Source organism: Macrotis lagotis, chromosome X (assembly GCF_037893015.1).
Source record: "Macrotis lagotis isolate mMagLag1 chromosome X, bilby.v1.9.chrom.fasta, whole genome shotgun sequence".
NCBI lineage: Eukaryota > Metazoa > Chordata > Mammalia > Peramelemorphia > Peramelidae > Macrotis > Macrotis lagotis.
In genome coordinates, this window is record NC_133666.1 from 683,685,873 (window position 1) to 683,709,118 (window position 23,246).

At 48.1% G+C, this 23,246-nt stretch overlaps 1 protein-coding gene across 1 annotated transcript; it reads right to left on the reverse strand.

Annotated features, from left to right (window-relative positions):
- Positions 1–9,947: 9,947 nt before the first annotated feature.
- TMEM119 (transmembrane protein 119) lies at positions 9,948–22,017 on the reverse strand. The gene is made up of 2 exons (XM_074200925.1): positions 21,869–22,017; positions 9,948–13,152 (listed from the first exon to the last, which is right to left on the reverse strand). The coding sequence occupies exon 2, from the start codon at positions 13,124–13,126 to the stop codon at positions 12,236–12,238; it is 891 nt and encodes a 296-aa protein (XP_074057026.1). The 5' UTR covers positions 13,127–13,152; positions 21,869–22,017; the 3' UTR covers positions 9,948–12,235.
- Positions 22,018–23,246: the final 1,229 nt, after the last annotated feature.

Sequence of the window (23,246 nt, forward strand, 5' to 3'; positions counted from 1 at the left end):
ATTAATCCCCTTCCTACACTTACTGTCTTGAGTTTTCTTTCTTTCCTTCCTTTCTTCTCTCTCTCTCTCTCTCTCTCTCTCTCTCTCTCTCTCTCTGTCTTTGTCTCTTTCTTTTTTTGCAAGGCAATGGGGTTAAGTGGCTTGCCCAAGGTAATTATTAAGTGTCTGAGACCGGATTTGAACTCAGGTCCTCCTGACTCCAGGGCCAGTGCTCTATCCACTGCACCACCTAGCCACCCCCCTCTAGTTTTCTTTCAAAACTTTCCCTGAGTCCACCAAGCCCTAGTGCCCTCCCTCCCAAGCTACCCAGTATTTTTTACAAACATACACATACACATATAATATATGATTATATTTATCTAAAATACAATACAACATATGATGCACATATACAAACACTTATATACATGTTATCTTTATATAATACAATACATTTATAAATACTAATATGTTTATGTAATGTATATACACACCTATAAAATGTGTGTGTGTGTGTGTGTGTGTTTGCAGGGGTGAGATTTCTAAATGGACTGTGATAAAAAAAAGCCATCAACTTAACATTTAAAAAAAAATAATAAAAATAAAGTGACTTGTCCAAGATCATACCAAGGCAGAGATGAAGAGAAAGACCCCTGGTTGGGTGTATGGGATTTAGAAGCAAAAGGAATGTCATTCATCTTCCAATCAGAGTCCTACACATAGACTGGAAGAGGTCTGAGAGATTATCCATTTCAATCCGTCTCAATTTACAGATGAGGAAACTGAGGCACAGTCAGGTTAAATGACACCCATGGTCACACATGGAGAATTGGGATTGGAGGTTAGGGTTTCTCATGCCACCTCATAGTTCACTCACTCTCTCCCTTATTTTTTTTTAATAACCATCCTATCTACCTATTTATTTATCTATTTATTTTTCCAGCAATCCAAGTTAAATGACTTGTTTAGGATCACACAGTATCAAGTGTCTGAGGCCAGATTTGAGGATTTGAACTCAGGTCCTCCTGACTCTAGGATGGGTGGCCCCTCCTTTATTTGTTAAAGAAAGAAACTGAGGGCCAGAGAAGGAGCCCCTCAGCTACAGCCACACAGGGAACTGGTGGCAGCTGAGAATCAAAACTACATTTTCTGACTCCAGGTGTTTTCTTGACTTTGTCACAGTTTCTGACTAGAAAGGAAGGAAACTGCATGAGTGTTTGGATTTCCACACCTGTGGTCTACCAAGCTCAGCCTGGCTCTGGCTCAGATCCCCTCCACACTCCCCTCCAAAAAACAGAAAAATCAACAATTTTCTAGGACCACCCAAGAGGACCCAAGCTCTCACCCCATCTCAGCAGCCATTCTCCCCCCCTTCTTCCAGGAGACCAGACACCAGTAAGTCTCCTACTGATGTAAGTGGGGCCAGGAAACAGCTGTGATTCCCTCCCTTTCCCTACCAACCTCCCAAAGACAACAAGCCCCTTTGGAGAAAAGACTGGGTCATGGTAGATTGATTTGTCTTTTGAATAGGATCCAATATTTGTTTTTTTTGGGGGGTGGGGGTTGCAAGGCAATTGGGTTTAGTGACTTGCCCAAGGCCACACAGCTAGGTAATTATTAAGTGTCTGAGGCCAGATTTGAACTCGGGTCCTCCTGACTCCAGGGTCGGTGCACTGTGCCACCTAGCTGCCCCATGATCCAATACTTGAACCTGATCTCAGATACTTAATTGCTATGGGACCCTAGGTTAGTCACTTTACCCTGTTTGCCTCAGTTTCCTCATCTGTCAAATGAATTAGAGAAGGAAATGGCAAACCATTCTGGTATCTTACCCCCAAAAAACCAAAAAAGGGGTTGTGAAAAGTCAGATAGGACTGAAACAACTGAACAATACATAGGATCCTAACACGTAGTAGGTATATGATCTCTTTACCTCCTAGGGTCTTAACACCTCATTTTTTTGGTTTGTTTCTAGTTGTATGTTATTCTATTTTATTTTTTTTAATTTTTTTTTTTTTTGCAAGGCAATGGGGTTAAGTGGCTTGGCCAAGGCCACACAGCTAGGTAATTATTAAGTGTCTGAGGTCGGATTTGAACTCAGGTCCTCCTGACTCCAGGGCCCGTGCTCTGTCCAGTGTGCCACCTAGCCACCCTATTTTATTTTTTAAATTACATACAAAAATCGTTTCCAACCTTCATCTTTTTGTAAACTTAAGAGTTCCACATTTTTCTACCTTCCTCCTTTCCCTTCCCCTTCCCCATGAACAGTGAATAATCTGATATAGGTAAGACATGAAAATCATGTTAAACATATTTCCAATATTAGTCATGATGTGAAAGAAGAACCAGAACTAATGGGGGGGGGGAATACCATGAGAAAGAAAGAAATAACATAAAAAATAAAGTTTCAAAAGTGAAAATAGTCTCCTTGGGCTTGCGTTTCAACTCCATAGTTTTTTCTCTGGATGTGGATGGCATTTTCCATTACAAGTCTTTGAGAATGATCCTTGATTGCTGGACTGCCGAGAGGAATTAAATCCCTCCTATTAACACCTCATTTGTAAAATGGGGGGAGGAGAGGATGTAGAAAACAACAGTCACTTAATGTGACCAGAAAAGACCATGAGAGACAACCATTGATTAAATTCTAGCTATCTCTGCTAAGAGGGAGATTCAGAGGAACTGAGATCCACGTTGCTTTGGAAAATCACCCTGACCCGAGCCAAATCACTTGCTACTTACCATATTTCTAGGGTTCGAGACCAAAGCCAAAAAGTCAGTAATCAAGCTCAATCAAAGGTACACAGTTTAGGTAGTAATTGGTAATCCATCCAACTAAATGACTCTAACAACTTACAACTCGCCCCAGAGACTCATGGCCCAAACCCATTTAATCGATTCCACCAAGAAAGGATTCTTCCTCTTTTTTGTGTCTTGGTAATCTGGTAAACCCTATAAAAAAATAAAATACAATAAAATATAAAGGATTACAATTTTTAATGAAATCTTGTTGTTTTGTAGTCGATTAGTCATTGGAATCGTCTTGGATCACTGTGCAACATTGCTGCTACTAACCCTCCATTGCACAATGGTCTCCTGGTTCCGCTCACCTGACTCACCATCCTTCAAATAAGTCTTTCCAAGGTTTTCTGAAATCTGCTCATCATTTTCTTATAGCATAATAACATTTTATTATATTCATATACCACAACTGGTTCAGCCATTCCCCAGTTGACAGGCATACCCTCAAAAAAATATTTTAGGGTTTTTTTTTTGCAAGGTAATGGGGTTAAGTGGCTTGCCCAAGGTCACACAGCTAGGTCATTATTAAGTGTCTGAGGCTGGATTTGAACTCTGGTCCTCCTGACTCCAGGGCTGGTGCTCTATCCACTGCACCACCTAGACACCCCCCAAAAATATATTTTTTAAAGAGAAAATCAGACAGACTTATGTCTCATTCCACAGTACCAAGTAGTCTTCATGGTGGGAAGGCATCATTTTGGCAGATGAAGCCACAAAGACACAGAGGAAGGGAAGTGATTGCCCCATGGTCACAGAGGAGGTGAGTGTGACTCTAGGGGTGATGATCATTCCACTACGACTTGCTGCCTCTCCCTCACAGGTCAACTTGGTGGCTGGAGGAGACCGGTGGTAGTTCTGGGTCCCACGTTGTTCCCAAGCTCCTGCTTCCAACAGTTGGCCCATGTTCAGTTGCAACCCAACAGAATCTGGGGATAGAAACATTGATGTCTGAGTGCCAAAGGGTGGATGGGTTGTACCACAATTACAAAGTACTGGGCTTGGATTCAGGAAGACTCATCTTCATAGTTCAAATCCAGCCTCAGACACTCGGATGACCCTGGGCAAGTCCCTCAATCCTATTTGCCTCAGTTTCCTCATCTGTAAAATGAACTCTAGAAGGAAATGGCAAACTCCTCCAGTCTCTGTGCCAAAAATCCTTCAAATAAAGGGTTAGACACAGCTGAAATGATTAAACAACAACCAACACTAAGGATTCTCTATGTCTTACTGGTCTCAATTAGAGTTCTAGTCCTTGATCTGGCCAGACTCTTGGGTCAAAGAGAGAAAGATAGAATGATGATTATTTGTATAACCTTGTCCCCAGAGCAGACCTGGGCTTCTATGAGAGGATATATAGTTGAAGCAGACTATAGAACTCCTTTTTTTACAGAAAAGGAAACTGAGGTAGAGAGTTTCCCAAGGTAACAGTGTCTCAACTCTAGAACTGGAAGAGATATCAGACATCATCTAATCCAATAACCAAACTGAGACCCAGGAAGTCGAATTGACTTTCTCAAGGTCACCCAACTAGTAAAAATTTGAGGCAGAATTTTAACCCAGTCCCTCATAAGCTAGAAGACCATCTAGTCCAACCCCTTTCATTTTACAGATGGGGAAACTGAGGTCCAGGGAGATAAAGGGACTTGTAAGATGCCCTAGATGATACACATTAGAGGTAGGCAAAGCTAGGATTTGCATCCTGGTCTCTGGCCCCAAATCTGATACTCTTTCATGTTACACACACACACACACACACACACACACACACACACACACACACACACACACACATTCTATTCTCACTATGCCAAATTATCCAGGAATGTCCACCCATATGGAGGCAGGCCCAGCAAGCTGCCCTCCCAAGAAGGGGTCCTGGCCGAGGTGGGCCATCCTGAGCCCAGACCAGTCCCTAGTCCCCACCTCCATCTACGTAGCTGTAACTTGGAGGGTACCCTGACCCCAGGCATTGAAGCCAGTATCCGGTGGCAGGGGCGCAGCGGATAATAGCAGGAACCAATTTACTAGTGGCCGTTTTATTTTATACGGTGCAGCTGCTGCTATAAAGCCTCCCCCTGCCCAGGAGAACAGAGCTAGCAGCTGCAGGGGAATTTGTGAAGGCAACCTGAACCGGGCCAGATCCCCCCCAGCAGCAGGGATGGGAGGGAAGGAGAAGAAAGGGGAGGCTAATTTATGGTGGGGAGTGGTGGAGGAAGCCCCTCAGATGGGGATGAGGACTGTGGGAGTGGGAGTGGGGTGGGAGGGGGTTCTGTGCTATCCCAGGTGCTGACTTCTGCTCTCAGAATCCTCCCTAAGGAGAGGCAACTGGGGCATTGTCCCAGGGAGCTAGGTTTGAGAAAGTATTCCTCTTCTTCTAAGAATCAGAGTATGACAGAATTATTAGTAAACTAGATGATGTTATTTTAGATTCCTCTCCTTGACCTAAGGTCCATGGGAAAGCCATATCCCACTGAATCCCTTCCCTTGGCAGTGATCTAAAGATGGGTTGTCCTAGTAAAAGGAATTTTATCTATGGCCCTCTTATATGTTAAATCTGCATTTTCAACATTTTCACCATCGCTTTATTGAATCTGGAAGATTTAAAACAAAATAGATCAAGCCCTGGTTAGTAGATAGCATTTGCGACTTTCCTAGGTGTAAATGCTCATGCAGGAAATTTAACAAGTGGCTCTCACAACCATCAGAGCTGGCTCCTGCAGCGTGCCCCCCCGCAGGGCGTCCTGGGGTCTTTGGGGCTTGTTTCACCATACCCAGGGAAACTCGTGTCCCAGAGTCCTTCTCTCCCAACTACACCAAATTTATCTTTAAAAGCTGATTGGAGGCAGCTAGGTGGTAAGCACCAGCCCTGGAGTCAGGAGGGCTTGGAGACAGGAGGGCTTGGAGTCAGGAAGACTTGGAGTCAGGAGGACCTGAGTCCAAATCCGGCCTCAGACACTTAATAATTATCTAGCTGTGTGGCCTTGGGCAAGCCACTTCACCCCATTGCCTTGCAAAAACAAAATAAAAAAAACCAAAAAGTTGATTTGAGGGCACTCTCCAAGCTGCTCACCACAGGCATCAGAATTGCAGGTTCTTAGCTCTTTGAGACCATATCTGGTGATCAGGGGTGGGATACCTTTTCCAAGCAGGCAGGTAAATCCCCAGGTAGCTGCTGGATGACACCCTATCCTCAGAAAAGGCCAGACAGGACTGATTTCCCTCTCCCAGAGGACCTGGAGCAGAATCAAGTGACAATCTCAGGTGGTTCCCTGGGGAAGTGGCAGAGGAAGAGGCAACCTGATCAGTAAAGGTGCCTGGGAACCATATCACGCCAGGATGAATGAAAGATCTGGGGGGTGTTTATCCAGGAGAAGAAAAGAGTCACGGAGATCTCCTCCCTCCTCTTTGAGGTCCCTTCCATTTTGGACCTTTTAATTCTGAGCATTTTCTAAACTCTTTTCTTTTTTTAGGTTTTTTTTTTCAAGGTAATGGGGTGAAGTGGCTTGCCCAAGGCCACACAGCTAGGTAATTATCAAGTATCTGAGGTCGGATTTGAACTCAGGTCCTCCTGACTCCAGGGCCGGTGCTCTATCCACTGCACCACCTAGCCGCCCCCATTTTTTAAACTCATTATGAGAAGTGACTCCCTAACTGGCTGACTCTAGGTAAGCCGAATCACTTCACAGGTCCCCGAGGTGTCTCCCTAGGGTGCGTATTGGGCTGATATGCATTAGCTATATCAAAGTTCTGAAGTTCTTCAGAGAACCCCATTCTATTGGGGAGGGAAATGCGGGGCTGGGGGGGATCGGAAGAGCTATTGCAGGAAAAAGGAAAGAGATCTTGTCTGACCTCAGAGAGTAGAATTAGGATCAGTGGGGAGAGTTACTGATTTGGGCTCACAGACAAGGAAGATCTCCCTATTTATTATTGCTCAGTCTTAGTCGCATCTGACTCTCTGTGACCCCATTCGGGGGTCTCTTGGCAAAGATACTAGAGTGATTTGCCCTTTCCTTCTCCAGTTCAGTTGACAGAGGAGGAAACCGATGCCAACGGGATGAAGCGATTCGCCCAGGGTCACACAGCTAGTAAGTGTCGGGGAGCACTTTTGAACTCTGTTCACTGGGCCACCTAAATTCCCTATTAATTAACAGTGTACAAAAGAAGAACAGCTGTTTCTAAAGGTAGTGAGGTCTGTGGGAGTGGGAGTATTCAAGCAGAGGCAGAATGAGCAGGTGTTGGGATTAACTCTAGAGTCGGGGTGTCACACACGGGACACTCATTTTGTCTAGCAGCACAATTGGGAAGTAGGCAACAAAAGAAATAAAAATTCAATAAAATTCAGTGTTTTCTAAGTCAACATGGCCCTGCAAGGCTATTATGGCCCCCTTTCTCTTTGACTTTAAGGACATTCTAGCAGAACCAGATGGTTCCATCCATGGGTTTTAAACTGTTGGGCAGAGTCCGAGAAGGATGCGAGTGGAAAGGAGCAGTAAGGGGAAGAAGAGGAGGAAGAGGACCAACGTTTTGGCTGGTATCCCCAGGACCTTGATTCCCACATCCCTAGGTCTCTCACTTCCGCAGGCTGAGTTTTAGTGGTTGCTAAGGGCTTTTCTTCCCCGCCACTAAGACAGAGGAAAAAGTTGGCAGAGCCTCCATCCCAGTCCTCAGGCCTCAAGCCTCCTCCCCATCTCCTGAGGACAGATGTGAGTTTTATTTGGCACATTTAGGGACATTTTTACAAGCGGGGGACAGTAGAAGGACTGTTCAGCCATTGGCAGGAACCCCAAGGATCCTAACAATGGTCTCCTAGGCCCACCTCTCCTCCTCTCCTCCCCCCCACTTCCAGGCTTCCAGTGATTTCTCCTTCCTGTTCTTGAGGGGAATAAGGGTGGTGACCCCCACATAGAAGCAGTGCTGAGTAGTGGAAATAGGAGAGAACTGCATTCTCCTTTCAGCTCAACCTATCAAGCTGATTGACCTTGGGCAATTTACTTTAACTGGACCTCAGTTTCTCTATCTGTAAAATGAAAGGCCTGGATTAGATATTCAAGTCAACAAATATTAACTCCTGGGGGACAAAGAAGCAAAACCCAAATAGTCTCCACATAGAAAGGGAGGAGAGGAGAGAGAATACATTTGCACAGGTCAGTGAATGAATACACTTGGGGCAAGGTGTGGAGCCCTGACATCTGAGTGGAAAGGGAAAGACTTTCTGAACTGAGTTTGAAGGAAGCCGAGGATGCTGAGTTCCCAAGCGCCTTCTCAGTCTTCCCCTCCTAGGGTCTTGCTTTCTCCAAGACCTCCACTCCCTGCCTCCCCTCACATCCATAGGTTGGATCCCCATGATCACACAGGCAAATCACTTCACTTTGTTGGGGTTGGAAGGCTGGAAGACTCAGGTCTTGGAGTCAGGAGAACCTGATTTCAAATACTACTTCAGGTATTTACCAGTGCCTGAGCAAATGACCTCCCCTCTGTTTCATCCATAAAGTGAAGGCATTGGACTAGCTAACCCCAAGCCCCTCTGATTCTGCGGCAGCACTTATAAAAGTTGGCCTTATTCTCCCCAACCCACCATCAGATTGGGTTCCCAGAGTGGGCTCACTGGGCCCCTCAGGAGCAGAATCCCCTAGAACCCTGAGTTTTCTGTGTTGATTGCTCACATTTAATGTGTTCTTCCTGGCATCAATTGCCCAGTTAAGACATCCTCAATATCCATGAGACCAGTTGACTTTTCTTCAAAATCAGTTATCTGCTTAACATCAAATAGCTTGTACAAAGGGTTCTTGACTGAGAAAGGATAACAAAATTCAAACTACTTCAGAGACTGGTCCCACACTTAAAAGTGGTGAGAAGCCAATAACTCCCTAATTAAATCCACTTCTGAGTGGGGCATCCCATGGCAGGACTCAGCTGTACTGGGTCTAGCAGACCTCCTCAAGGGATCCTCTTACCAGACTTGGGGGGTGCCTGTTGCTTCTGGCAGATCCTGCCATGGACTCTCCCCTCTAAGGCTCCCAAGGTCACCTTCTAGTTTGTTCTATCTCTAATACTCAATCCAGAATAACAGACAGAAGTATGGGAGTACCATGCAGTCATGGCCACACGGCAGCCAGTGAGAAAGATGACCATGGCTTCAACTCTGCCCCTAGTACTTGTCTCTCCTATCCAAAAGCAAATAAGGAAGAAATAAATTTAATCACTTTATGCCCTTTATATGCATACTTTAGAGACAATTAAAAGACTTTTGATTACTATGTAGTACACCAATAGAAAAGGGAGGGAAAGGTCTGTCCATCACACATATCTGAGAGCACATTCACCAAGCCTCTACATGGTGGCTGGTATATTGTGTTTACTCTAAAGACTAGGGGTGGCTAGGTGGTGCAGTAGATACAGCACCAGCCCTGGAGTCAGGAGGACCTGAGTTCAAATCCAGCCTCAGACACTTAATAATGACCTAACTGTGTGGCCTTGGGCAAGCCACTTAACCCCATTTGCCTTGCAAAAACCGGGAAAAAAAATAAAAATATAAAGACTGAATCCTCATTGGCTAGGACCTGTTATTATATGCATTTCTAGGTTCCTATGATCTTTGAGGTCCCTTCAGATACAAATCAATGAAGCTTTGATTCCCAATGTACCCAAGGAGTCCTAATGGAAGTAATGGTTCTATCTCTTTAATAATACATATTTCTGGGTACACTTCCCAGCTTTGTTACTGACTACCTGTGGACCTCTGGCCAATCTATTAAAGGAGGGTGATGGGTTTTTAAATGGGGCCCCTCACTATTCCGTATGTCCGCCAGCACCAAACCAGATGTGAGGGGATCCAGTCATCAGCTATTGCCAGCCCTGCCATCCCATTCTCCTCACATACCCACACACACACACATAGACCTGTGGGAGGCTCTTCCAGAAGTTTAAAATCTCCCTCTTTGTAGCTTCCATCCTCTGCCTCTTGCTCTGGCCTCTTGGGCCAAACAGAAAAAGTCTAATTCCTTCCTCCAAAAGAAGAGAGAAATGAAGAGGACTCAGTTTTCCTAGTCCTCTCTTTTCCTCCCCAGGTGTCTTTGGCCTTGCTATACTTTATGCAAGGAATATAAAACCCCCACAAGGGTCCAGGACCAGGCAGGGTCCACCGCTGCCTGCCTCGCCTTTGCCGCATGTTGATGGGGGGAAGCTGGGCAGCAGGGGAGGCTTAGATGAGAAAGCTCCCGGCCTCTGGGATTGACTAGGACAGAAGCTTTCCCCAATCACAACTAGGGACTGAGCTCTGGGCTCCATCCCAGGCTAAGAACTCTCTCGGCTCAGAAGTGCCCCATGTTTGAAATGCGGTCTGTCTCCAACTTCTCCAAGAAGCTAAGCATGAGCCAGAAGCAACCCTTCCCTGCGGAGTAGAGGCAGTAGGGGACCCCACTGTGCCAGACAGAGGATGCGGGGTCACAGTGAAATGCAAGACCAATACCTATTCCAGTCAGGTCCAGAGTCCAAGGGACCAGAGAGCTGCCACTGCCTCCCTTCTCTCCCTTGTCCCAGGCCAGATGACATCCCCAACCCATCTGAACCTCATCTGTGGCTCTCCAGGGATCCCCAAGGGAAGGGAGAAGCTGGAGGCAGAGGATGAATCATCCAAAGGACAAGGAGGCCTGTCTGGGAAGCTGGGCTCTACCAAGGGTGGGGTCTGGATGGATGTGAATGGACCCTCCTTCTGCTGGGTATCATGGAAAAAACAGGATTTGGAGCTGAACAATTTGGTGAATCTATCCCCTTATTACCCTGACCAAGTCATCTAACCATTCTGAGCGTGTGGTTTAGATGAGTAAAGTAGAGAGGTTGGTAAAGTACAGATTTCCGAGGGTCCTTCATGTTCTCAGTTGGTGATTCTATCTCCCAAAACAGCCAAGTCCACTTGAATGGCTCCAAATCTTAGGACATTTTTCCATCCACCCACCTTAAGCTTTCCTCTTGGAAACCATTTTTTCTTCCCTGGGTCCTATGCCTCAAACTCTATGGCCAAGGACTGGAGCTGCCAATCAAACCCCACCACAGGTTAAGGAGGCCTCCTCATCTTCCCCTCCTTCCCTTCCAGGCTATCCTCCTTCTGGAAGCTTCACACGTTCTACTCTTTCCTTCCACCCCTCTAGGCTTTTGATAACTAAGAATCCAAAGAAAACCAGCCTGACAAGGTGGATCACACCAGACCAAAGTTTTATTAGAGTTTATTATCATTATTATTGCTAGGTGAAGTAGCATACTCCATCTTGTCCTTCCCAGTAGGGTACCAGGGATGGGGGCCTAGATGATATTGGTAGAGGTGGGGGTCTTGCTCCCCATCCCTGAAGCAGGCCATCTGGCGCCCATCCGAGAGACACCAAGGACATTGGCAGTGAAGCTTTTATTATTGGGTACAAGAAATTTAATGACTCATCCTGCCCCTGACTCTCGAAACCCGTGGGATTGATTGCCAAAAAAAAAAAAATATATCCACTCTGCCTTCTGTAGTTTAAACGGAGGAGATGTTCCCCGTCAGGTCATACTGTATCCATGATCTTGCCAGATCAGTCATATCTTTGGGGCAGGGAGGAGGGGTGGCTAAAGTTCCTTCTGGGGTTTGACTCTGAGCACCCACTTCCAGTTGCCCCCCCACCCCAGGCCCTCCCTTGGTTGGTTTTCTGAGCCAGAGACCCCTATCTCTCCTCTCTCTCTGGTTGTCCTTCAAGTTCAGGGTCCAGTCTTGTGTCCCCAAGGGTTTCAAGCAATTCTCTTAGGAGAAAGGAAGGAATCCTTCATCCTTTCCCTACAGCAATAGGGTTAGCATCCGCCTGCCCTCCCTTCCATTCAAGGAGAACATCAGAAAGGCCCCTTAGCTCATAACAGAACATACCAATTTCAAGCCCTTCATGGCAGTGCCAGGGGCTGCTTGGGTGGGTATTTGGAGGAAGAACGAAGAATAGAACCAGCAGAAAATCCCTCCACCTTGTTCTCTGTTGCTTCTGCCCTGTCCCCCACCCCCACAAAGAAGATATCAACCTCAAGTTAAGTGATCAGAGCCGGTGGCAAGCTACCTATGGGCTTAGCTAAGATAGAGTCTTTAGAAAAGAGGTGGACATGTTTATCATCAGGGGACTGATTCAGTACAGTGGGCTTTGGGTAGACATCTGGGGAAGTCACAAGATGAAGGTCCTGAGATTTCTGGGGGCTGTTTGGTTGGAAGTCAAATAGAAAGAGCTGGGGTCCCCAGCCAGATAGGCCTGGACAGTTTGGGTTAGATGCGCAAGGCTCTAGGGGATCGGTCCGATGTACCAAGGTCATCTGGGAGCAAAGGCAACAAGTCCACATCTAACCAGACCTTCTGCCTATGTCTCACTAGCCAGGGGAGAGTGGGTGAGTCTCTCTAGGCCGGCTGGTTGACAGATCTGGGCTTCACTCTGGAAGAGTGAGCAACCCTGGTTCACTGAAGGCTGTCAACTTGTTCCACCTCTGGAGAGGGGGTGCTACAGGCACAAGGACCCTCAGGGATGGGGAGACTGGTGGTAGCTTCTTGTGGCAATGAGGGAGTGCCCTCCTGCTCACCGTGGTCCTTCCCAATCGCCGGCAGCTCCTCTTTGATGGCCTCTGCTCCTGATGAACAACTCAGCTCTGCGGCCTCCCCCAGGGGACCCTCCGCTTTCTCTTTGGGGACACCCTGACCTGGGGATTCCTCCTCAGCCTTCTTGTCATCATCCTTCTTCCTTTCCTCCTTCTCCTCCATTTTGACTCCGTCTCCATTGGCCAGGGGTCCCTTGGTCGGAGACTTGAGATTCTGAGTAGCGGCCAGTATGTCGGCCTGGAGCTGGCAGGAGGCATCCGCCGCTGCCTCATCTGGGTGGGCATCAGGGACCTTGTCAGGAACCTCACTGAAGGTCCGGGTGCCTCCGGTCCTATCACTCTGATCCACGTACTTCTTCTTGGGGAAGGAGGACGGGTAGTAGGCCGAGGCTTTGTGCTTCTGTTGGACAATGACAGCAGCGCAGATGATGAACAGGAGCAGGAAGACCAGGGACCCCACCACAGAGATGAGCAGCATGTACTCCTGGATGAAATCCACTATCCCGTCCAGGAAGTTGGTTGGGGGCGAGGGATCTGCCAAAGGTGTGGGTTGAGGCCCCACCGAGGTGGGACTGAGAGCGGGGGTCTGGGGTGGGGAAAGGCTGGGGGAGGAAGCTGAAGAGCCCTCCATCTCTCCACTGCCCCCATTGTCTTCCAGGAAGGTATTCTGAACCAGGAGCGAGTGGGCAGTGCTGGGGGGAGCCCTCAGGAGGGGCAGGAGCAGTAGAAGCATGCTGGTCTCCAACAGGGCCATTTTCTCACCAGGTCTGGGCTGGAGAGCTGTGGGAAATAAGAGAAGGGGTTGGATCAGGCACACCTAGGGTCATTTCATTTAAGATGCCCATGGCCCTAGGAAGAGGGTGAGAGAGCCAGAGCCTGGAGACTTGGGTTCAAATTCTGTGTCTACTCAATAGCTCCGAAGCCATTTTCCCACCCACTTCACAGCACCAAAGACCTGAACGTTGGGTGATGAAGATGAAGATGAACAAATGAAAGACCAGAGACGTAAGAGGATCAATGGATTTTGCGCTAGAAGAGAGTTTAAAGGTCATCTAATCCACTCTCTCCCTTCATTTTACAGATGGGGAAACTGAGGCCCAGAGAAGTTATCAAATGACTTGCCCAAGATCAGCTAGGCAGTAAATGACAGAGCTCAGATATGAACCTAGGTCCTCTTCATGCTGCCTCAGTTTCCTCCTGTGGTTTCTGATTCCAAAGGTTATCTAACATCCCTTCTCTAAAGTCTATGAACACAATTCAATAGTACCTGAGTGCCTCCCAGGTCCTTTGTCCCTCCAACCTCCATCACTCTCTTCTCTTCCCTTAAGACCCATCTTGACCATTGAGTTTTCTAGAAAGAATTCCCGGATTTGACTCTTCCCTCCTAGGTACAGATCTCCACCCATCTGTAATCTGGGGTTTTAGTTTCCTGGGACTCAGACAGCTGGTGACTCCCAGGGTCACAGAACAAGGAAGAGTCCAAGGCAGAGCCCATGCACCAGCTCCAAGCTCCACAGGCTCTTCTTCTACCTGGTGTTATATTGGTGTGTGCACATAGGTGATGGAGGTAATAGGGAGCCGCTGACGTTTATCGATTGAGTTGGGAGGTGACATGGGGAGACCACCATGCACCTTAGGAAAATCACTCCTATCTCTAAATTTAGGACCCTGTGATTCCACATTTAACATTTGGTTCAGTGAGATCCAAGGACAGGTCCAAGCTCACCCAATTTGCAAGTGGCACAGAAGGGAATTGGAGGTAGCTGGGGGGGGGGGCAGAGAAGAGAAGCATTAGACCCCGAGTTCAAATCCAACCTTAGACATTTGCCAACTGTGTAACCCTGGCCCTCTTTCTACCCCATCTATAAAATGAAGATAATAATGGCTGTGAGGATCTGTTGAAAGGATCAAATGGGATAATATGTATAAAACAGTTTGCAAACCTTCAAAGGATTTAGAAATTCTAACTATTATTACCATTGTTGTAATGATTCAGGTCTCAGGAGGCAGCTAGGTGGCACAGTAGATAGAGCACCAACCCTGAAGTCAGGAGAACCTGAGTTCAAATCCAGCCTCAGACACTTAATAATTGCCTAGATATGTGACCTTGGGCAAGTCACTTAACCCCATTGCCTTAAAGAAATAAAAATACAATAATTCAGGTCTCCAGATTACAAATCCAGGCCCCTCTCTGTGAAGAGGAGAAAAGAATAGATTCCTTCTAGATGGGTGGACTCTTCTCTATCAACCCCAAAGAGGAAGCATTTTGTCAGAGGTGAAGCAGTGGATAGAGCGGTGGATCTACAGTCATCATCCTGAGTTCAAATCCAACCTCAGAATCTTTCTAGTGATGTGATTCTAGGTAAGTTCATTATCTCTGTTTGCCTCAGTTTCTTCATCTGTAAAGTGACCTGGAGAAGAAAGGCTAAACTGCGCCATCATCATTGCCAAAAAAAACTCCCAAAGGCATCACTCAAGCATTTTCTATCTGTGTGACCCTGGGCAAGTCACTTCACCCTGCTTGCCTCAGTTTCCTCATCTGTAAAATGAGCTAGAGAAGGAAATGGCAAACCACTTTACCAAACAAATACCAAAAGGAGTCACAAAGAATTGGATATAATTGAAAAACAATTAAAAAACAAACAGCAGACCTAGAGGCAAGACCTGGATTTAAAACTTGCCTACTATCTGTGTGACTCTGGTCCAATTAGCTTAGCAACCTGAGCCTCAGTTTCCTTATGTGTAAAATAAGAGGTCTGGACTTGATGAACTCTCTCCAGCTCTATATCTATGATTCAGAAATTTTGGCGGACACAGCCACAATGCCCTGAGGTTTAGACCTTCATCACTTCATCACTACATGAGATGAGGACAAGGACTGTTTCATCATGGTTGGTGTGACCCCACGGCAGAGACCCCATCCAATAAAGCCATGGGGACTGATGGCTTAGGTGGTGTGTAAAAAATAGTTCACAAATCCAGTTGTGTCTAAAATGCACCAGAGTGGGACTGGGTAGTGTTGGCTTCTGTATGGAAGGAAAGCTGGCATGAAATCCTGCCAGGAACAATCACCCGTTGATTTGCCTGTATTTTAGGAAGCAGATAGGGCAGAGGAGGAGGACAAAATGAGTGGCTCCAGGGGGCCTGGACTCTTATCCTTGCAATGTCCCTAATTTGGTGTTTGTGTTTCATTGGTAACCATGGGCAAATTGCTGCTCCCCAGTTGGGTCCCAGTTTCCTTATCTGTGAAATAGGAATGAAGAACACCTCCAAACATTCAGATGAGATCAAGTAAATATGTTTAATCCAGCCCCAGAGATCTCCACAGAGGGAGAAGTTCCTCCCTGTCCACTGTGTTCTGGGGAGAGGAAGGAGGCAGCTTGGGGGGCAATCTTCTCTGGCTCCAGACAGCCTGCCCACCAGGAGCGGAGAACTGCCCACTTAGCAGGCCTGGCTCCAAGGGGTTGCCAGCCTGAGCCATACCCTGGAATTTGACCACGACCCAAAGCTTCAAAAGGCACAGTCAGCCCTTTTGAAGGGAGATGGCTCTTCAGTTGTGGAGCACAGCCTCTCCCACCCCAGGCTGTCTGGGTGCTCGCCCCACCCACCACAGGCCGGGTTGAAGAGGGGGTACCACATGCTATTCAGAAAACCAGGCCCTAACATGAAGGAGCCAAGCCAGACAGACTTTAGAGCAAGGGACAGATCCAACATAAGGAAAAGTGGAGGAAGACTCTTAGAATAGAGGATGTCAGAGAACAGATGTCAGAGCCGAGAGGGGTCTTAGAATGGGGGATGTCAGAGCTGGGAGGGACCTTAGAACAGGGTACATCCTTTGAAATGGGCCTGCAATTCTGTCTTCCCACCCAAATACTTGAAGAGTGGCTCCAGTACCGAACCCCACCTCCGTGAATCCTTCCTCATCACCCTGCTGTGAACTTCCACTCTGGGAACCTCCCAATTCAAGCCCTGCCCCTTCTTCTTGTTCTGTTTATTAACGATCCTTCTGAATAGTCTCGTTTCCCAGCTAGACCGTAAGCTCCCTGACAGCCAAGAAGATGCTTTCTACTTCTCGCGTCCTCCGGCAATGGGTCCTAAGGTCTGACCAGGGTCAGCTCATCAACGGAAAGACAGCCATGGGTCAGAGATTTTCTGATTTTCATCTCTTCCAGGAGACTCAAAGCAAAGTCTATTTTTTAACCCCCACCCCATTTGAGCTCCACCTCCCTCCTGAGGAACTGAACCCTCGGCCATGTCAGTCCCTCACCCCACACCCTGAAGGTCCACTGGGCTGAGGTTCCTGGGGTGGGGGTGAGGACCCTGGGCCCCGTCTCTGTCCTTGCCCTCCCCTGCTCTGCCCCTAGCCCCACCTCAGCCATCCCTGTTAGGATCTTCCACCCATCATTCTCTCTCCTAGGTCACCTTCTGAAAATCATTTTGTTGGAGACAAAAGAGGCAAATGGTTCTGCTCCAGGATCATTGGAGAATGCCCCCCGCCCCCCACAATGACGTAGCTTCGGAGTAGATGAGAACCAGATGACCTGGCTCCTCCAGCTCCCGCCCACATAGCCAGCCCGCCAGATAGGCTGCTCTCGGCAGGAACCCCCAGATGCCAAGACCCCATCTGGCGCACATTGGCAAGGCGGAGCAATAAATTCCTGACAACCCAACTTTGGGATGGAAACTGTGACATGGGGCTCCAAGAGCGTGGTCTGCCTGGGGCCCAAGGTGAGAGGGAAGACACCAGTTTTATGGTATTGGGGGTGGGTAGGAGGGGCTAACTTATATTTAAAAGCCTCTGAGATTCCATGATTCAGGAATTCCAAGATTTCCAATTCAGGAATTCCAAGATTCAGGTTCCTGGGCAACTAGATGGCAAAGTGGATAGAGCATCTGACCAAGGCTCAGAAAGACCTGAGTTCAAATCTCACCTTGGACTCTTACTGACTCTGTGACCTTGGACAAGTCACTTTACTCTGTTAGCCTCGGTTTTCTCATCTGTAAAATGAGCTAGAGAAAGAAATGGAAAATCACTCCAGTATCTTTGCCAAGAAAACCCCAAATGGGGTAATGAAGGACTGAATATGACAGAATCACAAGAGTTTCTCATTTGGTGCTTGTTTGGTACTTGTATCTAAGACTCTTTGGAATCCAGAGTTCCAAGACTCTCTGATTCAATGAATGTACGGTCTAAGAAAGTATGTCTCGAATTTTAATATTCTCTAATTACATAATTGGATGATACTAACATAGCAAAAGTTGGTGATGCTATTCTCCAATGTGATGACTGGGTGAAGATTCTGTGATTCTAAGAATCATCCATTCGTCGACTGTGTGATTCTAAGATTCTCTGAATCCACATTTCCGACTCCAAGATCCTCCAATGTGATGTTATGTAAGTCTTGGGATCTTTGGTGGTAAGAGTCTGTATTTCCATATTTCAATGATGCCTGGATTCCATGGTTGGGGGGGTGGGGGGCACTGTGGTTCAATGGAAAGAGCTCAGGATTTGGAATAGGAGCTTAAAACCCAGCCTATGATTTTACCTTCTGGGTAACCTTAAGCAAGCAATTCTGGGTCTTGCTTTCCTCAATTATAAAATGAGGAATTTGGGCTCAGTGATTTCTAAGCCTGTGATCCATGGGTCCAAGAGTTGATTGGGTGGTGGCCCTCCGTAGCTCTGTCCTTCTTTATACTGTACCTTTCACACAAGATACCCTTTTATCCAGGCAGAGATTTTCTCTTGGCCAGAGGAGCCTCCCTATCCAGTCTCTCCTCATCACTATCACTGTACCCCTATGAAAATGGATGTGCACATGGAAACCTGCTCATGTTCCCCAATCCCACCATCAACAACCATCCGGGGGAAATGAACCCAGGAGATAGTGGCTTTTCATTAGTGACTTGAAAAATATTCACCTTGTCTTCAAAGTACCTTGGTTCTCACCTGCTGCCAAGGTAGAGAGAATGCGGTTTGGTCTGTCTATAGGCAAGGGAGGCCCTGGCAAGAGGGGCTAGGAATGCTGCTGCTCTGAAGGGATCTTCTGGAACAGAAGGAATCTGGACAGACCCCAGGTCTAGAACTGAGTGGGAGCTCTGGTATTGTCTGTTCCAAGACCATCCCAATTCTGACTTTCCCAGTTCTAACCCCTCCAGCCCTGACCTGCCCTGTTCCAAAGGACCTCCTCGCTTTGATTTTCCCTTTTCTAAGACCCCTCCCAGCTCTCATGATCCTGAGATTCTTCAAACAGGAGCCTTTTCTTCTTAACAGGAGACTGGGGGGGGGGGGGCACACAGGGCAGGGGTGGTTTGTGTGCTGAGGAAACAAAAATAAGGAGACTAGGAAGAAGAAATAGACCTTTTCTCATCTCTCAGCTGGGGATCCACATGCTCCCTTCCCCCAATCTCCAGCTCCATTCACCCCTAAATCATCATCCTATAAACTTTTTATTTGTGACCTTGGGAGAGTCATTTTCTATCCCTCAGCCTCAGTTTTTCTGACTGTAAAAGGAGCAATTGAGCCAGAGACCCTTCAGTGGTCATTCCCAGCCTTTAAAGTCCAGTGATTCCCTGCGTGCAGAGGTCAAACTGTAGCTATCTCAGTCTGCTTTGTCCAGCTTCTGGGGAATAGGTTTTTTCCAAGGTCAACTCCCTTCTCATCATTTTCAGGAACCCCCCTGGGGAAAACCCAACCCCTGTTCTAAAGACAGGGTTAGGGAGAGACAGCGGCTCCCCTCAGAAGGCAGGACGGCTGGCCCAGTTGCCCATTAGGGGCTCCTCCATTCCTTGGAGATGGGCAGTTTGCCCCTACACCCCAGCCCCTACACATGTACAAATGGCTAAACCCATAGACTATAGAATGGGTCCCAGAATACGGATCTTAATGGGGTTAAGTGGCTTGCCCAAGGCCACACAACTAGGTAATTACTGTGTCTGAGACCAGATTTGAACCCAGGTTCTCCTGACTCCAAGGCCAGTGCTTTAACCACTATGCCACCCAGCCGCCCAAACTTCACTATAAGAAAACCAAGGTCACCCAACAAATGAAAGAGTTGAGATCTCGACCCAGTGTTCTTTCCATCATCTCTGACCTGTCCCTTGATCCTCCCAAGGCCAGGCCCTTCTACAGGGAGGGAATCTGGTCTCTCTACTTGCTCTTATTTTTTTAAAAATTGTTTGGATTTTGTTTTTCTGTTTGTTTTTGTTGGACCGGGGGGGGGGGGGGTTAAGCGACTTGCCCAAGGTCACACAGCTAGCAAGTTATCAAGGTGTCTGAGGCTGAATTTGAACTCAGGTCCTCCTGACTCCACTGCGCCACCTCCCTGCCCTCTTAGACTGTTCCAAAAGTCAGCCTTAGTGATTTTCTCCAAATTCTGCAGCTCTTTTTATTTGGGGTTTGATCTGTTTATATGTGACATAGTGATCTCCAATCCCTCCCCGACACAGCTGCCAAATGGATGGATATTCCTACAGCATGGTTCTGGCCCTCATTCCCTGGCCTGAGAAGCTGTTGCCGCTAGCAGACAATGCCCCCCCCCCCACAAAAATCTGGTTTTTAAAGGCTTTTGTGATCTGACCCTGGCTTAGCTTTCCAAGATGATTGGTAATTTATTATTTCCCCTCAAGTTTTTCAAGCTGGCTGCTTTTTTTCTTTTAATTTTTTCTTTTGTTTTCACCTTATTCTCTAATATGTCTATATCCCATCTCCCACCTCCAAACCTTTGCATAGACTGTCTCTCAGGCCAGGAGTAGCCCCTTCTCAAGTCAAGGCCTCTTGGCATCAGTCCCTAATTTTCTTCAAAGTTTAGTTCAGGGACATCTCCTATAAGAGACCTTTTCCTGATTTTCTCCCTTTTAGTATTGTCCCTGTTTCCTCACCACCAATTATTTTGTCTATTTTCTTTGCACCCCCTCTCTACCCCCTGCAATAAGCTCCTTAAGGACAGGGTCTTTGCCTGGCACATAAAAGGCTAATTTAACACTAACATTTATATATTTAATAAATATTTGTTAAATGTATAAATGACCGAGGATGCAGATTACACAAATATACCCCTTCCCCTCCCAGGAGAGGCCCGAGGGCCTTTGGGTCCCTGGAGAGCAGGGTCCTTCCCCTGTCTGATAGTCAAGCTGCTGTGGGGTCCTCTTAGGCCACGGGGTAGGCGGGTGGAGGCCCAAGGAGGAGACAAGGAAGGGGGGCCCACACACAGAAAACCTGGTTTCAATTAAAGGAAAAAGTAAAGAACGTGTCTATGGCGGGACTGAGGCTGGGGGCTCCAAAGCCCTCCTGGCTCCCCTCGCCCATCTGGGCTCTTCTGACCTTTTTCTCTTTCCCCTCTGGCCCAGGAGTCTGAGATCCCCCCACCCCCTTCCACACCTACTGCCAGGAGAGAGAAGCTAGGAGGGGGGCATTCCCCCAAAAGGAAGAAAACCAAGCTAAAGGGGTCCCAGTGCCCTCCCCTACCCCCCCAGCCAGCCTCGACTATCTGAGGGACCAAAGGAGTCTGGGGTCCCCATCCCCCCCGTGGATGTCCCTGATACCTGGACACCAGTGCCCGAGGACCAGATGTCCTGACCCCCACTCATTGATAGCCACAGAAATGACACGCTCGCCATATTGGTTCAGACAGTGGACACCCACATCCACATAGGTGGAGACACACTGACCCAGATTGATCCTCAGAGATCCACAGACGACCGGAGAAGACACACACACACACACACACACATACACACATCCCACAAACACACACCCCACAAAAATACAAACACACCCCCCCACAAACACACATTTACTGACATACACAGTGGTACACCCAAACATACCCCCCACCAACACACATGCTCACACACATCCTACAAACACACACACACAAAATCACATACCCCACAAACACACCCATACACACCTCCCACAAACACCTTCCCAACACACACATTTACTGATATACACAGTGACACTCACACAAACACCCCACAAACACACACATGCACAATCCCCACGAACACCCCACACACCCCGCACTCATTCCATAAAAGTACACATACCCATACCCCACAAACACTCATACTCCACAAAACACACATACACGCACCCCACAAACACCCCCACACTCACCCCCCCCACCAACAGCCTTGCCCACCCAGTCCTCCGAGCCACCCACGTCTCCCACACCTAGCCCAGCTCCCCAGCCCCTCACATGCAGACAGAGGCCAGAGCCCCCTCCCCACAGCAAGGACCCAGGCAGCCCCCCAGAGGCATCTGGCCAAGGTTCTCACTGAGCTAGCTGGGGGAGGGGTGTGACGGGGTCAAGGCTGGTCCAAGTTCAGACTTAGTCCCAGGACAGGTCAAGCCACAGCTGGGGAGGGGGGAGAAGAGGGGAGGAGACAGAGTGGGAAAGAGGGGTTAGAGGAGGCGAGCCCCAGTCCTGGGGAGCCCCCCCATGCCCTGGGGCTCTTCTTCGCCCTCCCCGGTCCAGGGCAGCCCCAGACTCACCAGAGATCTGCAGAGGGAAGCTTCAGGCCGCCCGAGGCTGGAGAAGGTCCCGCTGCCCAGTAGCCTTCTGGAGTCCTAGGCTAGGAGGGGGGCGCTGCTCCCAGGCCCCTGCCCCTGCCCCTCTGGCCCACTGCCCTCCTGCCCACCTCCCCTTCCTCCAAGCAGCCAGCCCAAGTGAGAGAGGCCAGCCCCACCAGCTTGCTTTCATTAAAAGAGTTTCAAGTGGGGACAGCCAGAGCTGGGGGAGGGAAGGGGCTAAAGGGGTGGGAGGGACTGAGGGAGGGACTGAGGGCTGAGCTCCAGCAGGGGGGCCACATACACACACACACACACACACACACACACACACACACACACACACACACACGCACACACACGCGCGCACACACACACACACACACACACACACACACACACACACACACACGGAGGGGGAGGAGGGGCTGGTGGCTTCCAGCTACAGGAATTTCTTTACTGGAAAGTAGTTTCCCCTGAGTCAGGGGGTCCCAAGGAAAGAGAGGGTGAAAGAAAAAGAAGGGAGGAAGGGAGAGGAGCTTGCCACCAGGATAGCGGGTAAGGATGAGTGGATGTTGGGAGCCAAGAAATATCACCCATTTGGGGCTTGACTCAGTATTTCCATGGTGGGTGGGGAGGGGCAAGACACAAGAGAGTGTAGGACATAGAAATTCTAAAAAGAGAGAGGAACAATGGGGTGGAGGAAGTGAAGGCACCCAAGCGCCCTCTGGGCCCCCAGACACCCAGGCAGACAGTGTTCCCCAGTCTTCCCCGCTCCTTCCCACTTTAGAGCCAGGGGATGAGAGGCAGACACATCTACAGATCAGGGTCCCCCATCACTCCCAGCTGAGGGCTGTTATCTCAGGTTTGGGGGTGCCTGTGATAGAATGGTCTAGAGGAAACAATATACACAAAATTTTAGGGGACTGCAGGAGGAGACTTCAGAATCCCCAATCTTTGGCTGGCTGAATATCTTTCTAGATCTCTAGAGATTATAACCAGAGAACCTTAGAACATGGGTCTTAGAACATTATCTACTAAAGAGATCTGACTTAGAATACAGAAAACTGAGTGGGAGAACAAAAGGTCTTTAGACCAGAGAATGTCAGATGTGGGGAAATCTCAGAACAGGGGATTTCAGAGTTGGGAGAGGTCAAAAAACATGGAATGTCAGAGCTGGGAGGGTCCTTAAAACAGAATGTCAGAGTTGAGAGGGGCCTTAGAACAGAGAATGTCAGAGTTGGAAGGGTCCTTAAAACAGAATGTCAGTTGAGAGGGGCCTTAGAACAGGGGATGTCAGAGCTGGGAGGGGTCTTAGAACAAGGGATGTCAGAGTTGAGAGGGGCCTTAAAACAGAGAATGT